At 46.2% G+C, this 13,570-nt stretch overlaps 1 protein-coding gene across 1 annotated transcript; it reads right to left on the bottom strand.

Annotated features, from left to right (window-relative positions):
* Window positions 1-616: 616 nt before the first annotated feature.
* On the bottom strand, window positions 617-3,144 carry CYCS (cytochrome c, somatic). The gene is made up of 3 exons (XM_037041277.1): window positions 3,022-3,144; window positions 1,759-1,935; window positions 617-1,649 (listed from the first exon to the last, which is right to left on the bottom strand). The coding sequence occupies exons 2-3, from the start codon at window positions 1,925-1,927 to the stop codon at window positions 1,501-1,503; spliced, it is 318 nt and encodes a 105-aa protein (XP_036897172.1). The 5' UTR covers window positions 1,928-1,935; window positions 3,022-3,144; the 3' UTR covers window positions 617-1,500.
* Between the last annotated feature and the right edge of the window lie 10,426 nt (window positions 3,145-13,570).

The raw sequence follows: 13,570 nt of genomic DNA, 5'->3' as shown, positions 1-13,570 counted from the left end.
AGGCCCTTACCGCGTGAAAGGCCAGAACACAGCAGCTACTCAGTAACAATCTCTGCCAACCTTGGCCTGAGGTGATGTAGGAGGCACAGAAACAGATCAACTCCCCTTCCACCTGGGTTTAGATCATCTCTTACAAGCTAAACTTCTACACTGTCCCCGAACACCACTAACTTATGGTTACCAAGTCCTGTTACAAGGGTTTTATGGCCGAAAGATTTCCAGGATGTCTTTTTTTTTTTTTTAAATTCCCTACCATTAACACTCAGACTAGGACTTACTTTCTCTCACTGTCTCCCTAAAATTTGCGGGAACTACTCTAAATGTATGGTACAGACTGTTGGTGAAAAGGACTTAGTACATAAACACCACACGACCAGGAGTACGCTCTTCCATCCACGTTTGGCATAAATGCTGCAGTGATCACCCTGGCCAAAGACCTGGAGGGCTGAATTACTTAAGGGCTGTTCTAGTCCAGGCTGTTCCAGAAGACCAAGTAAACACCATCTAGTAAATAGTAAATATAGCTAATAACCCCACTGCATCACTATTTAGGACTATTGTCCTTTTCAACCATTAAAATTTGGGGATCAGGTATAAATCAATCACATTAGAAAAATCATGATCTGTGATTTTGTTTTTAATTAACCTAAGCCGCATCATCACATAATGTACAATTCTGTGTTGATCTATTCTCCTCTAACCTTTCTAGTGAGCTGGCAAAAGCACCATCATCAACCACACATACGGAGTAACTCTACATATCGGAGTAACTCTACAATCGTTTCTGAATGGCAATCGTTTCTGTTCAAGACAATCCTGAATTATAACTTAGTCTGACTTAAAGAATTCAAAGTGTGATACTTTATCTTGTTAAAGCATCTGACCTTATAGACCATCTATAAAATGTGAGATGTGTTAAATATTCTTTATTTGATATTATACACAAACCACACTAAAATGCCTTTCAGTAAGTTAAAGGCAACAGTTTAGATACAGGATTTTTTTTTTAATTGGCATAGTTAGGACCAAATAGATAAAGTGGACACTGCCAGCTTTCCTTCAGGCCTTGCCTTTTGACAGGCTAATGAACACAATTTGAAATACAAGCAAATCTTGCTTTTCTAATAAACAGTGAAGGGATTTTCTCAGTATTTAAAATGTTTATATTAGCATAAATCTAAATAAAAAACCAATCTCCTACAGGGTTTAAGACCGCATTCACCACCTCTGTGGAAAGGTGAATATTACCAGCCAAGTCCAATCATATTTTTAGAAGAGGGAAATAGTGATAGCAGTCGCTGAACCGAAATTACCATCAAAGTTCAAAAAGCTGATCGTATTCATTTAACCACAAGCCAATATTATCTAAATCAGAACTGCCCCAAAGAAATGCTCTATCAGCCATTCATGATCTGAATTCTGGTATATGAGATCAATTTAAATATGGTCGACATAAAAAAGTCACGAGACATTTGTAATAAATAAGGCAGTGGCCAACTATTACTCATTAGTAGCTTTTTTCAGATAAGCTATCAAATCTGCCCTTTCTGAACTCTTCTTAATGCCAGCGAAGATCATTTTTGTTCCAGGGATGTACTTCTTAGGATTCTCCAAATACTCCATCAGCGTGGCCTCTCCCCAGGTTATCCCTAAAGGAGCAGAGGTGTACTGTTAAGTATGATACACTCCAGACAAAGGATTTACCCCAGGTTACAACTGAGCAACCAGTACTTTGTTATTTAACTGCCTCCCTCTTACCTTTGTTCTTGTTGGCATCCGTGTAAGAAAATCCAGGGGCCTGACCTGTCTTTCGCCCAAACAGACCATGGAGATTTGGCCCAGTCTTGTGCTTGCCTCCCTTTTCCACAGTATGGCACTGGGCACACTTCTGAACAAAAATCTTCTTGCCTTTCTCAACATCACCCATTTTAAAACCTAAAAATGAAAGATTCGGTTTATTAAGTTTTCCCTCCAAGTAAAAAACATGGTGGTAACCAATCACTGACCACTTAATTACTGAACCATTGTAAATCTGTGACATTAAGTACCAGGCTCAATTTCGTTTTACTTAGTACACTTGCAACAGACACTTGAAACCCGCAAACACTATTTGAAAGAACTTCCTTAAAAACATATCCGTGTGTGTTCGGATGAGAGACCGTTAAAGCCCAAGTAAGCAAACTGGGAACCTAGTTCGAAACTGTTTTAAAAGATGAGGTCAAGGTCACAGAAAGTCACGAAATCCGATTAAGTTTCAAGGTTAGTGCACTAAGCCAAAACTACTGAAATTTCGACTAAGAGTAAGAATGCCTATTTATTCCACTCACTAACTTAAGCCACTTCCCTCTGACAATGGGCAAAATACATTAAGAGGTCATGGTTGTGTCAGCCTGCTCAGGTCACTCTAAACGGCCTTGCTGTAGGTGAGAGGTCAGCGACGGGCTCCGAGGTCTCCCAAAGAACCGCGTTCTCCACCTCCGGGATCCTTGGGGGCCGACCACGAGGTCAACCATGTGGGCCGGTCTCAAGGAGACCGTGATTTTGACTTCCTGAGATGCCTGGGCAAGTCAGGGGATAAGCGAGAAGTGATCGGAAAAAAAAAAAAAAACTACCCCCTATCGTAGGAACGGCAGTCTTTGCTCTCTTTGAAGGAGAACGCGAAGCGCAGCGCACCGTCCTCCCGCTCTTCCTGACCCCGGGAAGTCTTGTCTACTACTTCCACCGCTACTCAGCCCCAACAGGGAGGCCGCGTTCTGTCCCATCTACTTCCAAGCTGCCTCCGGGATTTCAGGGCCCTGACTTAGTTTCGGAGAGTAGGGGAGTTCCACCCCACCTCTAGCCTTAGCCCATAGGGTTCGGCCTGGCCAAAGTCCGGGGTCCTAACGCCCCGCCCGGCCGGCCCGCGCGGGCTCCGCTCGGAGATCCCAGGCGCAGGCCTCCAACAGCCCGCGCGTCCCCCACGCCGTTGCGCGCCCCATGGCTAAGCCTCCGCCTGCAGTGTACTCCGTGACCCGCGCTCACCGCTCTTTCGTCGCGCGCGAAACACAGAAGTTCCGACTCGCAAGCCGGACGTCCCGCTCTCTAATTCCAAGGACACGCTGGTCCGCACCTAAGTACCGGTGTTGGTGCAACCAAATTCGCCCCGCCTTTTTGCGGCTCGCGGTGCGGCAGGGTCGACTCGAGCGTGGTGACGTTGCCACTTCTTACTGGCTTTAATCGCCAGAGCCTGCGTCAGCGACCTGCGCGCGCGTGCTGGCTAGCAGGGTAGAGTGTATCGCGGGGGTGCCCTTCCTCTTGAAGCCTCACTTGCCTGGCAGTTACGACTGTCCGCCGGTCTTACGGTACGGAGATTACGTCACCCTCCGGCCTCTGCGTGCGTGCGTGCGTGCGCCGACAGGGAAGGGGGAGTGGAGTGCCCTGGTGGATTGAGGGTGTCATCTCGCGGGTGTTTCTCTTCTTGTGGTGGGTGAGGTAAAGCGTTTCCGGACGGCGTTTTGCCAGCCCGGGAGGGAGACCTCTCCTGGGTACCTTCCGTTTAGTTGGCGACCTTTGCCCGTACTTGGTCATACTTTCACGGCTAGCGCCCGCTACACACAAACTGATAACTGGAATCGGGAGTTCCAGGAGTTGGACACGTACACCTGACCTTGTTCTCCCTCCACCCTGTTCCTGTAAATCATCTTCTAAAACTCCCCTCGATGGCCGCCCCAGGACTGGGGGTGGTGCTGCAGACGGGTTTACAGTTCTGGCCCCTTACCTGCTGGCTTTTCTGCCGACACCAGTTTCTCCCTCGCTGTGGTGTGCAGAAAGAACCAGGAGGGTGTGTAGGCAGCATCTAGAAAGCAACATCGTTACGTGGTTAGAAAATTCTTGGAAATCAGACTAGATTTGCATCCCATCTAACCTAGGTGAAGGTCATGTTCAAGTAAGCTAATGTGGTTGTGGTCATATTAGAATACAGGTTTGATTACCGCAGCTTCCACCTGTGTATTTTTTCTTCTGAACTACCTCCCCCTTCCTGCTCAATTAGGTTACTCATTTTTCTTGACTCCCTTGTCCTTCAAATTCAGCTCCCAAGTTGAACTGAGTTTTTCCTCATTCTGTCCAGCACTGCCGCGTTCATTCAGTCAAGTATTTACTGAATATATGTTATGTGCAATTCCTAGAGTAAACCATCGAGGGCTTTTTCTCATCAGACTTCCATTCTAGCAACCTTCCTCCTGCCCCCAAGTTCAGCAACAGATACTAGGAGGTTTAACTAGATTGCCTTAGATCCCTTCAAACCGCCGGGCCTATGATTTCTGCTCCAAACCACCCAATTTCCTATGTGACTGTGTCCTGACTTCCAGTCCTCTTCACTCTTAAGCTCATGCACTATTGCCACAGAAGTGTGCTATAAAACAGCAGAAGTCACACTATTCAAGACCTCTCGTGGCTTTGGAAGGGACCAAAATAAGGAGCATTTAGGGGTACTCCTGAAGTAGGCTCATTTGCTAACAGTCTGAGTTAGTAAAAGAGCAAGCTTAGCAACACCTTGCACATACAGCCTGTGCTTTTGAAGTCCTGATATTGTTTACCAGGCAGATTTTCAAAGGGGCTAAAGGTAACTTCTAGAAATGAAAATTATAACCATTGAAATAAACTGCATTTAGTATAAGGTTTTTACAGTTTGAGGACAAGCAAAACTAAGCCATAAGTGTGTGTACATTTGTGTGTGTGTGTGTATATATATATATATATATATACACACACACACGTGTATGGTGTATGTTGTAGCTATATATATAATGAAAGGAATAACAATGGCATATAAGCCAGTAGAAAAGTAGTGTTAAAATATTTTAAAGCCCTTTCATTTTCCAGGAAGAGGGTATATTTTAGATTCTAGAAAACCTAATAAAATAATAGAAAAGTTGTGTATATTTTCCAAAGTAGGAGAAAAAATGGAATGGTGATAAATATTTCTTAAAGGCAAGAGAAAAGAGGGAAAAATCAGCAGGCAGTAAAAATACAAAGTCCCCCCACACACATTATAAGATGGTAATTTAAAACCCAAGTAGATCAGTTATTACACTATATGAACTAAATTTTGTAGTTATCAAATACTTTTAAATTAGGGTATTTTAAAAACTGGAGCCCTGGCTGGTGTAGCTCAGTGGATTGAGCATGGGCCTGTGAAGCAAGGGGTCGCTGGTTCGATTCCCGGTCAGGGCACATGCCTGGGTTGCAGGCCAGGTCCCCCATAGGGGACACATAAGAGGCAACGGCACATTGACATTTCTCTCCCACTCTTTCTCCTTCCCTTCCCCTCTCTCTAAAAATAAATAAATGTTTTAAAAAAACTGGAATATTTGCTTTTTACAAAAAATGCATTTAAAACATAAGATTACAAAAGGTTTGAAAGTTAAAGAATGAACTAATACAACAGAAAAAAACACCTGGTAAGAAAAAGGCATGAAAAACCTATATGAAAAATGACAAATCTTATAGACATTGAAATGATAATTATTATTTTATTGAGAAATGAAGGTCAAGTGAAAAATTCCTTGAAAAATACAATTCATCAAAACATAGGAAGAGCTAACTTGAGTAGTACTGTAACTGCTAAAGAAATTAGTCCATAATTTATATCGTTCCCACAGGAAACGAGGCTCAGAAGGCTCCAGTGATAAATTATACCAAGTATTTAAGGAATAAATAATCTCAGTAACTTCAATAAATTTTCCAGAGGATAGAGAGTATGTACTCTTACTACATATGGAATAGCAGCTTCAATGAACATCATCACTGTATTAAATTTGATATATTCTCATTCTCTCAAATCTACATATCTTGTGAGTAGATAGAATAGGTGATTTAAATAAGATGTGACAAGAATAATCACCCTTTCATTTTTCAAGTCTTTGATGGTGGTCTGCTTAATAGCCTGTGTATTCTCTTCGCCCCCTTTGTCAAGATGTGGTATTGAGTATTTTGACGGGGGCACATGGGGAGGAGAGGTGCTCAGAGACTTCCACTGGGCCTTTTCTTGCTTTACGGATTAGGGAGCCAATGCAGGGGTCTGCCAATTGCCAAGTGTATCTATTCCTGTGACATTGTCAAAACTGCGGGAGTAACCACAGCATGTCTGTGTTCCTATTGGCTTCACCAAGGGGCAGATTTGGGTAAAACCTGTCAAGCCTCTCTCATGGTGGTCTTCTGGCTCCCAAGAGATTAGTATTAGCGAAGAACCAGTGCTTCATCATCTTGAAATAAATAGGCATTCCCCCTTCTGCAGTGCATAGTTACACCACTTGGATCCCTTTGTGAAAGGCTGGGTGGGAGATCCAGAATAGATACTCCTTGTGGTTGTAATTTGCATTCCCTAGTGGCTAATGATGTTGCATATCTTCTGCTGTGCTTATGGGCCATCTATGTATCTCCAGTAAAATGTTTTTTTAATGTCTTTTGCCCATTTTTTAATTGAATTGTTTGTTATTTTGTTACGGGAAGAAACTCACACCGAGAGGAGATAGCGGAAAACACGAGTAGTTTATTACGTGCACGGGCCCAGAGGAGTCAGTCTCCAAATTCTGAGCCCTGAACAAGGTGTTCTTGGGGTTTATATAGTCTGCAGGTTCTTCCTGTCTACGTGGCAAAGCAGAATACAGAAGCAGAATGTGGAAGTTAGTTCTGGCTACGGGGCTTATCTTAGTCCTTGGGAACATCCTGTTACTTGCTTTCTTAACCGGCCAGCTAGCTCTTCCCCGGTGTGCTTGAGGGTCGGGTGAACAAAGGTTTTCTGTATCATTCCCCTCTTTGATGCTTGACCGCACTATTAGCTGGTCTAGCATCACTATAAGGCTAGTATAAGGCTGCCCTATAAATCTTGGGGTATCTTCTGATAATGATGCCTCTAGAGGGACAGGATCTTGGCAGTATGTACCGGGTCATTACACCGCCTCCTATCCTTACCCTTTCTCCTGGCATGCCGCATCTGCAAACCGGAGCTGAGACGGGCTGAACAGGGTAGACAAAAACGTATTATACATACAAAGGTACAGACAATACAGAGATAGGCTGCTCCAAGAGTGGCCTGTTCCCCAGTACTCCATTCTTGGGGGGGGGCTGCAGTCACTAGTCCAGTTCCCAGGATCACCGCAAAGATGCCAAGAGTCAGGAATTCCCAGGAACAGCGATCCATGCGCTGGAGTCTGCTGGTGGCTCTGGGTCCTCCTTAGCCCTCTGGAGCTTCTGGAACAGTGGCGGGTGCGAGGGTCCACTCCTCCGATGTCCCGATTCCTCCCTGCCATCTCCGGATTCTCAGGGCTGGCACTCTCCGCTGCTCATCAGGGGGCTCCGAAACCTGGACTGGCTCAGCTGCTTTCTTGGCTTGGCTGTAATGGATCCAAGGGGCGACACCTGCAACTCTGAGGGCAGTTGGGGTAGTTAGTAGTACTAGGTGGGGCCCAGTCCATACAGGCTGGAGTGGTTCCTTTTTCCAGTCTTTTACCTATACATAACTTTCTGGCTTTATTCCTGGGTGCCCCACCACATTGTTCCTGGCACACGTCACACACATCATGGCCACTGAAGCGCAGAGCGCAGCCAGATTAGGGAAGTAAAAGTACCTTTTTAACAAGTTTTCTAGGGACATCTTGCCCATGTGAGTGAGGCTGTGATACCACCTCACTAGATGGTTTGCTTGCCCCCGGGGGACGTATATTTGTCCGTCAGGCAGCCTCCAATTCCCTTCAGTAGTTTCCTGTCCCCCAGCCTGTCTTCCCACTCTATTTCAGCTGGGGCGTACGCCTGCAGGTTGATTTGTAGGCCTAAGAGGGGGCCCATCAACGGGGCGGTTGTTTCAGCTTCTTCCAAGCCAATGGCTGCTGCCTTAGCAGCTTGATCTGCTCTCTGGTTCCTTTAACTTTCTTTGCTATGATCCCTGACTGATTTACATAGTAGCAACATTTCTATCCTAGGAATATACAGGTCCCCCCCTTTTCCTGGATTCAGAGCATTAATGAGGTTTCTTTCCTCATCATTTTTCTCCTCCTGTGATTTACTATTAGGGAGGGGTTCTAAGATTCCTTTCTCCTTCTGGAATCATATAAAGGACAATGGACGAAGGTCTCATCTTCTTATAACTACTTCAGGCTGGACGTGGACGTCGTCCTACCTACACTTGGGTCAGGGGTACCCTGGAAGAGGAGGAGGGGGGTGCAGCACGGAGGGAGTCCTTCCTGCAAGGGGAAGGACCTTACAGGGTCCTGGTCAGTTGGCTGTCACCAGGAAGTTGCAGGCTTGGTGTCCGAAGGCTGGCATTACTGGACCATTGGCCTTCTGGTCAGGTCATATTCTGGAGGTGATAGATTAGGCAAGAAATTGGAAGCACAATTAAATTATAACTTTTAAATGACAAAGGCAGGGACTTCAGTAAAGAATGGCTTATCTGGAGGAAGGTATATAAGGCATGCTACACCTATCCAAGACTTGTGGCCCATTATACTTCACTTGAGCTAAGGGGAATACATTAGAATTTCCCTCCTTTCAGATTTCTGAGCCCTTTCTGTCCAAGTTATCAAGACAGAAAAGGGAAAATCAGTTCTAAAGGGAAGCCCACAGACCACCCCAACTGTTTATCAACCTAACTACTTAGTTTAATCAAACCATTGAGTCTCAAGGGGGGGCGTGACGAAGATGGGCTTCTTAAGTGAGGCCTATATTGTAACTAATCATCTATAGGCATAGGCAGGTCATAGGCATACGGCCTATGAAAACAGAAGAACCCACAGGTTAATTCAGACAATAATCCCTAAACCAGTTGCTGTGCCTGTGAGACTGTCTTTTGGGATGACATTCCATTGCAAGGTCCTTCCTGAAATGACATTTAACAGTGGCAATTTGACAGGTCCTTTGCACCTGTAAATTGTACATCTTTGGTGACATCACAAACCTGGTTTCAACTCTTAAATGAAAATTTAAGACAGTTAGCTGCGCCATTCTGATATCTAATACTGAGCATAGTGATTTTCCTAGAACTGTAATTTTTCTCCTTAAGATCACCCTCACTGTTATTATAAGGACTACTTTAGGTTCCACTTTTGATTTTGACTGTTTATTTGCATAAACACACCAAGAGCAGCCTGGATCACTTATGATCTTCAAATCCGCTTTGCTGGAACTCACACAGGGAACCTTCAGATTGACTTCTCAGTCTGCCCCTCAGGGCACAGAAGCAGAGCCACACATCCTCCATCTGGCTTCGCCTGTACTAGTCGTTTCACTCAAATCCTTGAGCCTCCATTGTGCCTATAGGTTCCTTTTAGCCATCTTTCAGGAAGACAACCTTCGTTCCTTCCCTGGAAAGGCTGGCTGGAACTGCACAACCAACCAAAGTACCAGGTTTTTTTTTTTTCGTGGGCTTTCGCTAGCTTCACAGGTCAATCCCAGTTCCTCTGAGCTCTCTGGTAACGACCAGAACCCATACATGCCTCCTTCAGGCGTGACATTCCAGTCAAAGTCCTGGTTAACAAAACCACTATTAATGACTGGTCTTATTGGTTTTATGCAAAGAAACCTTACGTCATCATTCATTCCTTCAGAATGCCAAATTCTGGAGGGATCAGGTAGGGAGAAAAACACAAAGCTTGAAGGAAAATCTTTCTCCTTCTAATACCCATCAAGATGCATCTCCATGCCTTATACCTTCTATTACTAACACCACATAATTTCTTTCCAAAACTTTCACATTTCCATTTATTTTTATAACTTTCCACAGACTTTCTGCAATATTCATAAACCTTCTATAGCCTTTTTACCTATCCAGATTTATCCATAATTCACTTTTAATCCCTGTTCCTTTCCCACACTGGGAAGGACTGTACTTAAACTCAGTATCTGGCAGCTAAAAGTCCCTAGATTCGCAGGGACATTTTTCACCTTTCTGAAGCTTAGACCTTGCAAACGCCCTATAAATCAGATGGTCAGCCTTGGACCTCAGTTCATAACTTTCAAAACTAGAGCCATTCTTATCAAAACCAGTTACACAGAGAATTTGACTGCTGCAGGGTCCACACAGCAGCAGCACACAGCTAAGCAGGTTTACAGAAGCAAGAAAGCAGGGCTGCTGATAGGGTCATATAATGTTCTTTTGTTCTTACTTCTTAGTTACTTAGTTGTTTACCCCTCCTTATCTTAGTGGCTCAGCAAACGGACGAGTCCCTCTGACTTGTCTGGGCTTGTCTAAACAGGTCTCCTGCTACATCTCCCCCCTTTATCTATTCTGAGGATGGGAGGAGGTCTCCTAAAGACTTAGGGGCATTCCTAATTCTAAGTAGTGCCAGCAGCAGCAAATCAGTCCAAGGTCATCCAGTCTCCTTCTCGGTGAATGATTTTAGATCCCTCTGGCCAGGGCCTCTCTGAGGTGAGTGGGAAAGTTTCTTAAGCACTGTGGCAGTCTGGTCTGGGTCTAAGCCAGCTAGGCTGAGAACTGTAGGCACCTGTAACCCTGGTCTTTGTTGCCTGCCAGTGGGCTTTTTCTTTTTCCTTTTCAGAGCAGATACAGAACAAAATCCAAAACACAGAGTTCTGAAACAACACACAGGCATTCTCATGCACCAATGCATCCACTGGTGCCTCACAGAGACATGCTCCTTCAGGCCCAGTCTCATGGCAGAGGCGTGCTGCTTTGCCTCAGGCTGGAGCACTCATCAGCCCCAGTTCACCCTTCCTGGGTCCCAGGTGGCAAAGGCATTCTCCCCAACCGGCTACAAGCGACCTTTCCTAGGTCTTACAATACAGGTTTCTGATCAGAAACAGAACCACATGTAGGAAATTTGCTCTTTTCCCACGAAACCAGAAAACAAGTAGTTTAGGTTTCCTTTACTCCAGGTTTAAAACGTTCACATCCTTTATATTTCTACTTATTTAAATTTATCTATCTTTTTTTAATCTTGGTTCCTCTGCTTAGGAAATCTGGTGGCTCCCTACTCCCGGGAGGTATCAGGTTTCCTGAAGGACCCACTGCCGGGGCGGCCAGCTCGGCCGGGAGGTCTTCACAGCTCACTCCTGGCTCAGTCAAGGGGACTCGGCTGGGATAGCCCTGCTTGTCACCTTGGCAACCCGCTTAGCAGGACCAGGTACAGGGGGCCATGCGGGGCCTCGGCTACCTCTCCTCCCTCCAGCAAGAGGGGGTGGGGTGTCACTCTTGCTCCATAGGTTTTTCACCCACAAAGCCACAAACACAGTCACTCCTACAAACACACAGACAAACACCCAAGAGTTTAAAACGTTTCCCTCCCCGAGTGAGGGTCCGGCGATGGGACTCAGTCTAAGCTCCTGACTCCGATCAAATTTTCTGGCTTGAGAGGTGCTCAGTCTCTCCCTGGTCTTGGGTCCGGTCCCCGGGGCACTTAGCGATTTGGCGCCTCCGACAGGTCGTGGTCCGCTTCTCCCATCCCGCCCGGGGTTTGGAGCAGCCAAGGGTACAGCGAAAGGGTCCTCCCTTACTGGTAGGCCCGAAATCACCGGGGCAAGTGCTCCTCCCCTCACAACCGGGTCTGCCCACCGAACCCCCACTGTCTTCACCGGAGGTAAATGCCTGCTTCGCATGAGCTCGTTTCCCAGTCAGGGAACCAAATGTTGCGGGAAGAAATACTGAGAGGAGATAGAGGAAAACACGAGTAGTTTATTACGTGCACAGGCCCAGAAGAGTCAGTCTCCAAATTCTGAGCCCTGAACAAAGGGTTCCTGTCTATGTGGCAAAGCGGAATACGGAAGCAGAATGCAGGAATTAGTTCTGGCTACCGGGCTTATCTTAGTCCTTGGGAACATCCTGTTACCTACTTTCTTAAATGGCCTGCGAGCTCTTCCCTGGGGTGCTTGGGGGTCGGGTGAACAAAGGTTTTCCGTATCAATTACTGTTGAATTTTTGGCGTTGTTAATGTATTCTGGATATTATTTCTCTGTTAGATACGTGCTTGGCAAGACATTTTCTCCCAGTGTGTAGCATAGCTTTTCATCGTCTAACTGGGATCTTTTGCACAGCAAAAGTTTTAAATTATGATGAAGGCAAATTTATCTCCTTTTTTTAATGGATCACAGTTTAGTGTCAAGTCTAAGAACTTATGTCTGAATGAAGCAAATCTAACCAACATTTTCTCTGTAATGCACAGCACGCACTTCTCGCACGTGGGAACACTAGATAGCACTTTAGCACTATGCTTGGGGGGCCATTTGAGCTCTTCTGCCTCAGAGCTCATTCCCTCTAAAACACCTAAAGGCAATCCTGCCACCCTTTGCCACATTAGTTCAAGGCTGCACCTGGAATTCCTTTTCCCATTTAAAATCCCATCCTTTGGGAAACGTGGGAAGCTGCAGCACGATCACATAGGTGGCTTGGTTGGTTCCTGGCCACAGTCCGGGTTCAGGCATCTTTCTGGAGTCTGGCTCGCTGGAGCTACTTGTATCCGCTGCCCTGTTCTCCGCTCCTGCCGGCAGGCCCAACGCCCAGGCCCCATCCTTCAGGCCATCTGCCCGCCCGAGAGTCCGTGCTCCAGGCAGAGCAGAACTGCACAGCGCAGTGCCAACTGTCTGTGCCTCGGGTGCTTTTTTCACCAGGAGGGGCCTGGGAAACCCTCCCAGACCTGGGGCTTCCAGGGCCCAGTGGCCCAGAAGGCTTGGGCTCCTAACAGCGCAAGCAAGGGGAACCAAAAGGGAGAAAAAGTGGAGTCACCGCCCACCCTCTTAAAAAATCTCGGCCCCTAATCCTAGGCGCTCCAGAAGGAAGTGGGAGGGCCTTTTCCTGTGTCCAAACATTTCTCTACCCTGGCACATGCTCAGTGGGGATGCCTTCCGCTGCCATCATGTTAACTTGCCAGAACAGGTGTGCTGCAAACTTTCCCACCCATGTGCACTCTACAAGCTTCCTCCTGCTGTTACAAGCCAGGATAGTTCGTTCATCCTTACGGGGTGGGGCGGGGAGGGGGCAGAGGGCATCGCACTTCCCCACCCCTCCCTTCTCGAGGGAAGGCAGACTCCAGCACCGCTGTTTTCCCTCTCCGCTCTCCAACCATCTCGCCAGATCTCCCCTGTAGCGTTGGCAAATTAGATTGACCTATCTCTGGGGTTAGTGGAACTCTTGTGGGCACCTTCCAAAAATGATATTTGGCTTTAGGGTAACTGATATTAAGCCATTTGTTTGGTCTAAATGTGTACCCTAAAATTCATGTTGAAATCCTGACCCCCAACCTTGTTTATGAGGATGGGGCCTTGGGAATTGTTTCATCCTGAAGGCAGAACCCTCAGGAACGGGATTAATGCCCTTATAAGAGGGTGGCCACAGAGCTCCTTCACCCCTTCCACCATGTGAGGTGACAGCGAGAACCTCAGCAGACATGGAAAGTGCTAGGGCCCTGACCTTGGACCTTTCCAGCCTTCAGAACTGTGAGAAATAAAAGTTGTTTATAAGCCACCTGGTATATGGTATTTTGTTATATAAGGGACTAGGACACCATTCTTTCTTGCCACAATGAGAACTCATCAGTTACTAATTAAAGCCATGGCCAGCTCTTCACACTGCAATTTTCCT

This window comes from Sturnira hondurensis, unplaced genomic scaffold (genome assembly GCF_014824575.4).
Source record: "Sturnira hondurensis isolate 20B ecotype Veracruz unplaced genomic scaffold, ASM1482457v3 Scaffold0002840, whole genome shotgun sequence".
Taxonomy (NCBI): Eukaryota; Metazoa; Chordata; class Mammalia; order Chiroptera; family Phyllostomidae; genus Sturnira; species Sturnira hondurensis.
Note: the sequence above shows the minus strand (reverse complement) of the source record. Positions and strands in the feature narration are given on the sequence as shown.

Coding starts and splice junctions, on each gene's coding strand:
- CYCS (XM_037041277.1), bottom strand. CDS start 1,927: ATGGGTGATGTTGAGAAAGGCAAGAAGATTTTTGTTCAGAAGTGTGCC. Junction 1,650..1,758: donor GGATGCCAACAAGAACAAAG/GTAAGAGGGAGG, acceptor CTGCTCCTTTAG/GGATAACCTGGGGAGAGGCC.